At 45.8% G+C, this 11,717-nt stretch overlaps 1 protein-coding gene across 1 annotated transcript in view; it reads right to left on the minus strand.

Annotated features, from left to right (window-relative positions):
- Positions 1 to 4,126: 4,126 nt before the first annotated feature.
- The window catches only part of LOC139396952 (BAH and coiled-coil domain-containing protein 1-like), a gene marked incomplete at its 5' end in the record, with an annotated part of 9,244 nt that continues 1,653 nt past the window's right edge, over positions 4,127 to 11,717 (minus strand). The window contains 6 exons of the mRNA XM_071143882.1: positions 4,127 to 4,522; positions 4,566 to 6,203; positions 6,634 to 6,870; positions 8,492 to 9,765; positions 9,957 to 10,091; positions 10,641 to 10,757. Of these exons, the coding sequence (XP_070999983.1) occupies positions 5,988 to 6,203; positions 6,634 to 6,870; positions 8,492 to 9,765; positions 9,957 to 10,091; positions 10,641 to 10,757 (1,979 nt within the window). The remainder of the gene's footprint in view (positions 4,523 to 4,565; positions 6,204 to 6,633; positions 6,871 to 8,491; positions 9,766 to 9,956; positions 10,092 to 10,640; positions 10,758 to 11,717) is intronic.

An 11,717-nucleotide genomic window follows, 5' to 3' on the forward strand; every position in this document is an offset into this window, starting at 1 on the left:
TGTTTCTGTAAGTTTTTCACGTGTTGAACAGTTGTTATCAATATCTGTCACGACTTCCGCCGTAGTCGGCTCCTCTCCTTGTTCGGGCGGCGTTCGGCGGTCGACGTCACCGGCTTTCTAGCCACCGCTGCTCCGTTTTTCATGTATCCATTTGTTTTGTCTTATTCCCTGCACACCTGGTTTTCATTCCCCAATCAATCTACATGCATGTATTCCTCTGTTCCCCGTCATGTCTTTGTGTAAGATTGTTTGTGTTACGTGTGTATTGTTTATGTGCCAGACTGGCTTGTTTTTTCAGTGTTATTTTTCACGAAGATGTTTATTGTTAAACATAATTCTTGTGACTGTTTTGCGCGCTTTGCACTTTTGCCTAAATAAAGTGTGCGTGCGCCTGTTCACAAATCTCACAAATCTGACTTCGCTACCAGTACGCACACATCTGACAATATCATCTATAGCAACCTGTCAGGAAAAGTTTTTGTTATTCATTCAAAGTGTTTTGTTTCTGTGATACAGAAATTGGCGAGGGAGCTCATCTGACATACCGGTACGATGTACGATGGCCACCAATATGGGTGATATAGGCACCATTGTGTTTTGTCTCGGTAACTAGTTGCTTGACAAAGTCCCCAAAAAGTGTTTTGTAATGGAAGCTTTTGACCGCTTGTGGACAAAATGGATCACTGTTTGTGCTTTTAGGGTTGTATAACAAAATGTACTGCAGGCTACTAAGATTTATATTCAAACACATGTTGTCATGAAGTTACCCAAGCCTGTAATGAACTCAAAGGTCTTTGTTTTGAATTTATATCTTCGGAGCACAGAGAGTTGACTTGAGGCGCCTCTCCCACCCCTTTGGTGATTACCCTCCACCCTCCACCCCCACGGTGATTCGGCCAGCCAGCTCCTACCACCCCTACAGTGATGACGCAGAGCGAGCCCTGGCCTGGACATGGGACAGTGGCCACGGTTAGCACACAAAGGGCTGCTCACAGTAAAAGAAGACAATGTTTGTGTTCACTGGGGGCCACTGGTGGAGATTGTGATGACTGATGTCTCATTAACCCCGTCTGAGCCAGGGGGAAGGAGGTTTGGGGGAGGGGAGGGGTGGGATGGGGAAAGGTATGGGCCAGGGGGGAGTGGAGGAGTTGGGGGGAGGGAAATGTGGTGCTGGACCCCCAGGCCCCTCAGAGAGAAAGGTCAGTGACCCATATTGTGCCCACCCTCCGGTAATGACAGCAAAGTTATCTCACTTGAGTCTGGTGACGGAGATTGTCTTTGTCAAGTTGTCGAGGAAACGCACAAATGTGCAGATATGATAGATCTATGTATGGCTGGTGGGATGTGGGTGACACCTTAGCTTGGACCTTGAGGCAGTGCTGAGAGCAGAACAGAGGGAAAACACTGACTGACTGAGTACTGAACAGTTTTAACTCAATTGTTAGAACTGTATGTGCAAATCCACAGGTCTTCAGTGTGGTGATAACTGACTGAGAAAGTGGAATCTCACACAGACACTCCTCCAGGGTTGGGGTTAATTCCACAAATGTAATTCTAATTCAATTCCTTCTACCTGTAAATTCCATTTAATTCAATTCAAATTCCAGGTCAGATTTGGAATTCAGAGATAATTCAATTCCTCTCAATTCCAATGTTAGGTAAATTCCAATAATTCAATAATTCCCAATTCAATATTATCCCCAACAATTCCACAAATTCCCATTCCAATTAAATTCCCCCAGGCTGATCTTGTCACGGTTCAGGCAGCCTAGATACAGTATACTGAAATTATAGAGGTACAAGTTAAAATGATTTAAAATAAAAAGTCCAAGTACAATTCAATTCCAATTCCAAAACTTGAACTTGAAATTCAAATTGATTTCAATGTAAATTCTCCAGTTCATGAGTGAATTCAAGAATTTAATTGGAATTTCAAATTAAATTGGGATTGACCCCAACCTTGCACTCATCATACTGTGAGTACACTGCTCACTGCATTCGTGTTAGTCATGGAACATGGTGCAAGGCACTCTAGATTCCACCATAGAGCACCCTTCTCATTGGTCGAAACAGAGCAGTCTCACCAGCACCAGCGATCAAGATTTTTGTTGGCCAATAAAGGACAGCACAAGCGGCTAATTCATATTGCTATCAAAGAATTCATCAAGAAAAATGATTCATTATCATCCAGACATAGGTGCCGGACATAGGTGTATAGATTAACAATACAAATAATACGTTGTTTTAAGTTGTGATATTTATTCATAACCCAGATAAAAAAATCTTGATACTAAAACATTTTTTACAGATTTATATTATTAAAGCATTTATTTGTAAAACATTTACCCCCAAACTTGCTATACACATCTACATGTCTTTATAACATTGACAGCAGGAGATCATTCAATATAACCATATTCAAATAATAATCATCATATTAAACATAATGTGTCAACATTATGTTCATATTTACCATAACAACTCCATCAGAGACTGCATACCTTTCACACCTTATATTTTCGTTCCCTTATAACCAAAAGTGAGTTGAAAAGAAAGATGCTCCTGCATCCTGATTTTCTTTGGCCCATGAGCCTTTGCAATATTCTGCCCAATCACTGAACTTCAATGCAACTTCTCTGAGCCATCTTAGTATAGCACCTGGCCTCCAAACAAAATGCTAAGGCTGTCTCTCTCGTTATACGTGAAGACACGGGAGTTCCAAAACGACATTCTAATTTCATCATATCCAGTGGCCTCTTTTTAACAGGCATCTTGCACGCAAGCACACGCAAACATACATACGCATGCACATACAAACACACACACACACACAAACATCCCGGCCACACAAACACACACATCTCGGCCTTAGACAGTTAAAAAATGTTGCTTGAAACAAATGGGAGGTCAATCTTTCAGGAAGTTAGGGTCACAGACAATGAGGACCCTGAGATGGAGCTTTTCCCTTCTTATTTGAACCTTTATTTAACTAGGCAAGTCAGTTAAGAACCAATTCTTATTTACAACGACGGCCTACACCGGCCATACCCTCCTCTAACCCGGACGACACTGGGCCAATTGTGCGCCGCCCTACGGGACTCCCGATCACGGCCGGTTGTGATACAGCCCGGGATCTAACCCGGGGTGCAGAGTCATAGGTGGCGTTCCTGCCTGACTAAATTGCAGACGCCTGCCATATCTCAACACTGGTGTGTTTAACATATCTGCTAACCACGTCATACGACATAGCAATCTGATGTCGGACTGTGGCGCATAACTATTGGTTGATGCAATGAAACGTCTGCGATGTAGTCAGTCAGTCAGTCGCGCCACCGCAGACGGAGAGCAGGAGGGTCCGGTCCAAACAGGAAGTTATTCAGAGAGGTTTGTGGATGAGAATAATCCAGTGTTCCTGCATTCCTTTTTACTGCGCAGCCTCTTCAAAGACCAAACTGTTATTAACTAAACCAAATGTGACATCACACGGAGAAACAACGTCACGTTGTCATAGAGAGCTCATGGCTTGACGAGCAAACAGCAACATTGACAATAAATAAAGGTTGATGATGAGCAAATAAAACACTGTAAGAACATACAAATACAGTCAGGATTATATATCAAAACGACAGAGGCTGAGACAAAAACGTATTTGGCACAAAATAAAATAAAACATTTAAAAGCAATATTTTGATTAAGTGAGACTTTTAAACTATATCCATTGCTTTGTGAATTTGATTGTCCTTCACCGTTAACATTGAGTGCATGTGTGTTCCTAATTAAGAGGCATGTCTATTAATTAATCAATAAACCCAACTGCCGAATCTTCAACAAATTGTCAATATTCAAACCTTTTTTTTTTGATGTTGACAGTACCTTGACCTTGACCTTATCAGCCACCTGTTTCAGGTCACTGATGAATTTTGGCCACAGGGACTTTGGACCTCACAGAGCTACAGGTACGTGTGCAAGAAAACCCATTGTCACAAAGCAAAGCCATATATGCACATAGGGGGACGTCTTGTATTCTCAGAGTGAGAAACAGTTTGATTATTAAGTTCCCAGGGATCTCTGAATAACACAGCTGCTTGATGTTCTTCGTAAGTACTACTTCCATAGTACTTCATGAAGATCTTACAGAGTAGAAGCTTTGGTTTTTACAGGTCCAAATGTGTACTTGAAGTATAGCGCTTCTATACACCTGCATACGCAGACCAACTCATTTAGAATTGAATGATGTGGAGAGCATGCCACAATGGCATAGTTAAAGTGATGCCAGGGCAATATTAGAATGTATTTCAATACCAATAAAAATAAATATATGTAAATATCTGCATTTCTCACTTGTTAATAGTAATCTTTTGTAACCCGTGAACGCAGTCCACGTGGATCTGCTATGTAGCGAGGAACAACTGAAAAGTACATAAATAAAGATGGTTATAAAACAAAATAACACATGTGGAAAGTAACACATTTAAGGACACATTTACACTTCAACAGGATGGCTCCTCTCTCTGAGTGAGACCTCTCCTGTCATATCCTTCTCTCTCTCTCTCTCTGAGTGAGACCTCTCCTGTCATATCCTTCTCTCATTTCTGTGCTCTCTCTCTCTCTCTGAGAGAATGAGACCTCTCCTGTATTATCCTTCTCTCATTTCTGTGCTCTCTCTCTCTCTCTCTGAGAGAGACCTCTCCTGTCATATCCTTCTCTCATTTCTGTGCTCTCTCTCTCTGAGAGAGACCTCTCCTGTCATATCCTTCTCTAATTTCTGTGCTCTCTCTCTCTCTCTTTCTCTCTGTCTGTCTGTCTGTCTGTCTGTCTGTCTGTCTGTCTGTCTGTCTGTCTGTCTGTCTGTCTGTCTGTCTGTCTGTCTGTCTGCCTGCCTGCCTGCCTGCCTGCCTGCCTGCCTGCCTGCCTGCCTGCCTGCCTGTCTGTCTGTCTGTCTGTCTGTCTGTCTCAGCAGGTCATGTGTAGTGCAACACTTTTACATCTTGAGCTCATCGTCCCAAAGAAAAACACAAAGAGCCATATTCACCCCTCATAGAAAAATAAATCAATAAAAAAACATGGAAAGATACCTTTCATATATACTTGTATATAAAATAGTTGTTATATACATATAGACAACAACAACAAAAAGAACAGATAACTGACCTGTACAGTATACACCTGATCCATAAGAGAGACAAGAGGTACTGAAGTGTATGGCTTGACTGGAAAAATCATTCCAAATATTTACATCTTTATCATGGATATCTGATACATATTTTATCATCCCTGGAATCATGAAGACGAACTATGGAGAGTACATCCCATACCGCACTCACTCACTCACGCACTCAGCTGAAATGAGGCAACCACAGGCCTGGCCCGGAGCGACCTAATGGTGCCTTGAGCTGTCCAATCCAAACCTATGTTCAGCTCTAATTTGGTGACCTATGATGGGTGAGTGGTGTAAAGATGAGGTGTGAAACAGTCCCTCAGTCTAAACTAAAGAGATGTTAAGTTGGACCAATGGAAAGTCCTCCTGGATTGTGGCTGTTCAGGACCCAGATCCTTGTCTTCAGTTACCCAGTGAGGATGGGAGCAGAATGGGGTTCACTGCTGTGAATGGCTACCCCCTCCCCTTCTTCTAACTACACCCCAGTCTAGCAGCCATGTGTGGTGAGATATCCAGTGTAGACAGGGGACAGCCCTGCCTTGGCCCTGACGTCCACCACTAGTCAGCACTGACTAAGGCCAGGGGTCCTTCACTTCCTCCAGGACTGACCCATCTGGGAACCCTCCTACGGACTGAGTCAGGCCAGGGGTCCTTCAGGCAAAGCCACAGGCACTTTGACCTTCACTTCCTCCAGGACTGACCCATCTGGGAACCCTCCTACGGACTGAGTCAGACCAGGGGTCCTTCAGGCAAAGCTGCGGGGACCTTCACCTTCATTTCCCATCAGATGGGTGGTTCAGTAGTATCCTTAGGACAAGATGTCCTCAGCTCAGCAGACGATGGCCACCCCCTCAGCAGTGAGCAGTTGACCGCTGGTGGGGTCATAGGTGCCAGCCAGATAGTACAGGCCTTGGGTGGTCACGCTGCTGCTGGGTTTCTGGCCGCGAGCCATGTGCTCATACTCCTCGCGGCTCACCACCTGGCACTTGTGGGAGATTGTCTGGACGTCATTCTCGTCCTCGTGGCACGACTGATACAGAGCGTGCTGAGAGAGAGCGAGTGAGAGAGAGAGAGAGAGCGAGGGAGAGAGAGAGAGAGAGAGAGAGAGAGAGAGAGAGCAAATGTCAGTATTTTCAATCGACTTAAACTCTGAACACATAATATGCTGAGGTACCAAAAGACTATGAAAGCTTGCTATCTGTTATCCTGTTATGTTACACTATGGTCGCGTTTCAAACAGATTAACAACCTGACCACTATGATTGGTATGATAACAGATTAACAACCTGTGCACTATGATTGGTATGATAACAGATTTTTTTATTGCTTGTGCAACATCAAGACACATTCCCAACTAAAATTCCCCAAATTCCCAGGTTTTCCAGAAATCCCAGTTGAAGGATGCCCAGATCCTAAAACCAGGATTTTGCAACCCAAATGGCAACGGAACGGTCTGAACCTGAATGTGGATGTACCTTGCTGTCGCGGTGCCTCTTGCCCAACTTGGTCTCCTCTGGGTGGTAGAACCACTTGACCTTCACCACCATGTTGGAGCTCCAGGATTCCCAGAAGTTCTCGATGCGGCCCACGTAGGGGAGGTGGGGCCGGCCGGCAGAGAGGAACATGGCACAGTCGCCCACTCGCACCATGTCCCTTCCCCGTACGATGGCCTTGTAGAACAGCTTCCTGGACTTCCCCTTCAGCCCCCGCCTCTGTGGAGACACAGGAACACTCAGAACACACAGTCATGTCTAGGAACTAGGGAGTGGGATTCAATACAACTCAGATAAACGTCCTGTTCAATACGATACACTTTTTAAATACATTTCCCTGATGTTTTGCGGAGATCACGTTTGCTGTAAACTATGTGGCTGTAAACTATGTGGTAAACTATGTGGCTGTAAACTATGTGGTAAACTATGTGGCTGTAAACTATGTGGTAAACTATGTGGCTGTAAACTATGTGGCTGTAAACTATGTGGCTGTAAACTATGTGGTAAACTATGTGGCTGTAAACTATGTGGCTGTAAACTATGTGGCTGTCAGCTCAAGGAGAAATCCCCTTTAGAAGTCACCCTCAGTGCACAGGTTGATTATTGTGTTGGATTGAATACCAGTCTAGGCGTGCTTAAAGTCACCTTAAGTAGTTTGTATCTCTGGTCAATAGTGCGGCTCTAAAGGTCATGTACCTCTGCTATGGAGGATTGTGAGAGTTAGGGTCTCATGTACCTATTGTATGGAGGATTGTGAGAGGGTTAGGGTCTCATGTACCTATTGTATGGAGGATTGTGAGAGGGTTAGGGTCTCATGTAACTATTGTATGGAGGATTGTGAGAGTTAGGGTCTCATGTAACTATTGTATGGAGGATTGTGAGAGGGTTAGGGTCTCATGTACCTATTATATAGAGGATTGTGAGAGTTAGGGTCTCATGTAACTATTGTATGGAGGATTGTGAGAGGGTTAGGGTCTCATGTACCTATTGTATAGAGGATTGTGAGAGGGTTAGGGTCTCATGTAACTATTGTATGAAGGATTGTTAGAGGGTTAGGGTCTCATGTACCTATTGTATGGAGGATTGTGAGAGGGTTAGGGTCTCATGTAACTATTGTATGGAGGATTGTGAGAGGGTTAGGGTCTCATGTAACTTTTGTATGGAGGATTGTGAGAGGGTTAGGGTCTCATGTAACTATTGTATGGAGGATTGTGAGAGGGTTAGGGTCTCATGTACCTATTGTATGGAGGATTGTGAGAGGGTTAGGGTCTCATGTAACTATTGTATGGAGGATTGTGAGAGGGTTAGGGTCTCATGTAACTATTGTATGGAGGATTGTGAGATTTAGGGTCTCATGTAACTATTGTATGGAGGATTGTGAGAGGGTTAGGGTCTCATGTACCTATTGTATGGAGGATTGTGAGAGGGTTAGGGTCTCATGTACCTATTGTATAGAGGATTGTGAGAGTTAGGGTCTCATGTACCTATTGTATGGAGGATTGTGAGAGGGTTAGGGTCTCATGTAACTATTGTATGGAGGATTGTGAGAGGGTTAGGGTCTCATGTAACTATTGTATGGAGGATTGTGAGAGGGTTAGGGTCTCATGTACCTATTGTATGGAGGATTGTGAGAGGGTTAGGGTCTCATGTAACTATTGTATGGAGGATTGTGAGAGGGTTAGGGTCTCATGTACCTATTGTATGGAGGATTGTGAGAGGGTTAGGGTCTCATGTACCTCTGCTATGGAGGATTGTGAGAGGGTTAGGGCAGGAATAGATTGGCATAAACTTAATGACCATAGAATTGTTCCGTTTGAAAAAAGATCAACCCGTGTCTCACCTGAGTGGGGTTCCCCGACCACCGCCACATCTGTCTTCCCGGTAGGAACGTGTTCATCTTGGGTCTTGGTCCTGCATCACCGGGGATAACCCTTTGCCTCTTCACCAGGTCTCTGGGAGGTTTGGAGGGGGACGAGCTGCTACACTCCTTCCTTTTGAGAAGCTTGTTGTTGGCACTGTGGTCGTTGGTGGCTCCTCCTCCCTTGGTGTTGGATACGGCCACGGCCTTGGCCACGAAGGACTGTTGGCCCTGGTGGGGTCCGGCTGCAGCCGGGGGCTCAGGGGACTGCAGCAGGCCATGGTGGGAGGACAGGCAGCTCTGTAGCAGCAGTGTGGAGCTCTCCTCATCCTCCGAGCTGTAGGACGAGTCGTTATCCGAGGAGCACAGGCTGGAACTGGACATGGAGCCTGAGCTGGACGAACTTGAGGAACCAGAGGAAGAGGATGAGACAGAGAGGCGTGAGAGAAAGCTTCCCGCCGTCCTCAGTCCTCCAGAGGCTGCTGTGGCCAGCGCAGCCCCCCTTCTCCTCCTCCTCTCCTCCTCTTCCTCCTCCTCTTCGTTGTCCAGGTCCGAGTAGGAGCTGTGGCAGTCCCGATGGCAGCTGAGACCAAGCTCGCCGACACCGTACTCCCCAATAGCCAGGGAGGGAGAAGCCTTCCTCTGTGGAGGAGGGGCACCCTTAAGGAGGAGCTCAGCCCTCGAGGCAGAAACTCCCTTCCTGTTGTCCTTGACCAGCAGGACTGGGTGGGAGTAGGCCTCAGGCCTGGGGAGGCCGCCCACGCCTTTGGCCCCGAACCCAGAGCCACCGCCCAGCAGCAGCAGGGCCTTGCTGTTCTTTGTCTTGGGTGAAGTCACCCCCTCGTGATCCAGTTTAACCAGGAACTCTTGACTGCTCTTCCTGCTGCTCCGCGGCACCTCGCCGGGCCTCCGTCTCTGGACATAGGGCCCGGTCCTGGAACCCAGGGACATGCCGGTGGGCTGGGTGCTACAGAAGGAGGAGTAGCCGTTAGCGATGCTGCTGAAGGAGTCAACCTCGAAGGAGCTGCTGCTGAACAGACCCTTGGTCGGGGCAGAGACAGGGGCCGGGGGCAGGGGGAACAGGTGTGCCTCCCTCGTCCCCCTCAGGGCCTTCCTGGGAGTCCCGTTGAGCTGGAACAGATTTTCACAGGCCCTCTTCCTGGGGACAGCCACAGCCGGCCAGCTGAGCAGAGGGGCTGCGTTCTTATTGGTGCTGTCTGACAGGTTCTTCTTCTTCCCTGAACCTTTGGGTCTCCCTGCAATTCAAACCAATTGAATGTCTGGTAAGTCACCAATCAGTTCACACTACATATACCTTTACAAGATCAAGAGGTTACAAGAAATGAACGACACACACTTTTTCTGCGTCCCATCAGGCTAAATATCCTATCATTTGTTTTTCAAATAGAGTGGATATAAAGCACGTATATAGATGATCTCTTCTGACCTGGTCGTCTCCTGACAGGCTCTGTGCTGGCCTGTCTCTCCAAGACTCTCTCACTCAGGGGGGCTTTTTCCAGACTGAAGCTCCTCCGAGCCGCCCGGCCGCTAGACACCAGGTGGGCAGGGGACGTCTCCGCACCTACAGAGGGACAGGAAGGGGAGGCGGGGGTTAATACATCTCTAACATACACCTGCATAATCACTGTCATAAGTAATACATATAAGTAAGTAGCCTTGCACAAGCTTTGGCTAGTGTGAGCCGGAATGGCTCATAGGAGCAGGAGCCCATCTCCTGTTTCTGTAGCGTGAGGCAGCTTGATGTACAAGTTCACCCCCTGGACAGGAGGTTAGCCTATCGTAGGACCTTACCCCCAAATCTATCTCCTTAATGCTCAGTGCCACGCAGAGGCGCATTGGGCCCATTTTTTCGGTCTTTGTTATGCCTTGGCTAGGGATCGAACTACCAACCTTCCAATTACAGGGCAGACACTAACGTCAAGGCCACTGAGTTGGTCAATAAAGTCATAGCAATGTCTAAAATGCAGCAAGATATTGTCCATGATTCATAATGTGACTGGAAGGTCTCTTATAAGGTCTCATAATAATTGTAATGTGAAGGTCAGGTATAGTTAGTAACCCTGTAATCATACAAGGTGGATGACAGGGTGACACAAAAAGAGACACTCACAGTGGATCTGGTAGCCCGGGGGGAGGAGGCGGATGTTTAGGAGGGAGATCCTCCCCCTGTCTCCGTCATCAAACTCCACCATTACACCTCCCTGTTTCCCCTCCTCCCCTGAACCACCTGCATCAGCACAAAGTATACACACATTTAAAGAGGAACTACAGGCATCAGCACAAAGTATACACACATTTAAAGAGGAACCACAGGCATCAGCACAAAGTATACACACATTTAAAGAGGAACCACAGGCATCAGCACAAAGTATACACACATTTAAAGAGGAACCACAGGCATCAGCAAAAAGTATACACACATTTAAAGAGGAACCACCTGCATCAGCACAAAGTATACACACATTTAAAGAGGAACCACAGGCATCAGCACAAAGTATACACACATTTAAAGAGGAACCACCTGCATCATCACAAAGTATACACACATTTAAAGAGGAACCACAGGCATCAGCACAAAGTATACACACATTTAAAGAGGAACCACCTGCATCAACACAAAGTATACACACATTTAAAGAGGAACTACAGGCATCAGCACAAAGTATACACACATTTAAAGAGGAACTACAGGCATCAGCACAAAGTATACACACATTTAAAGAGGAACTACAGGCATCAGCACAAAGTATACACACATTTAAAGAGGAACCACAGGCATCAGCACAAAGTATACACACATTTAAAGAGGAACCACCTGCATCAGCACAAAGTATACACACATTTAAAGAGGAACCACAGGCATCAGCACAAAGTATACACACATTTAAAGAGGAACTACAGGCATCAGCACAAAGTATACACACATTTAAAGAGGAACCACCTGCATCAACACAAAGTATACACACATTTAAAGAGGAACTACAGGCATCAGCACAAAGTATACACACATTTAAAGAGGAACCACAGGCATCAGCACAAAGTATACACACATTTAAAGAGGAACTACAGGCATCAGCACAAAGTATACACACATTTAAAGAGGAACCACCTGCATCAACACAAAGTATACACACATTTAAAGAGGAACTACAGGCATCAGCACAAAGTATACACACATTTAAAGAGG

The sequence above is a fragment of the Oncorhynchus clarkii genome, unplaced genomic scaffold, assembly GCF_045791955.1.
Source record: "Oncorhynchus clarkii lewisi isolate Uvic-CL-2024 unplaced genomic scaffold, UVic_Ocla_1.0 unplaced_contig_8065_pilon_pilon, whole genome shotgun sequence".
NCBI classification, from domain to species: domain Eukaryota; kingdom Metazoa; phylum Chordata; class Actinopteri; order Salmoniformes; family Salmonidae; genus Oncorhynchus; species Oncorhynchus clarkii.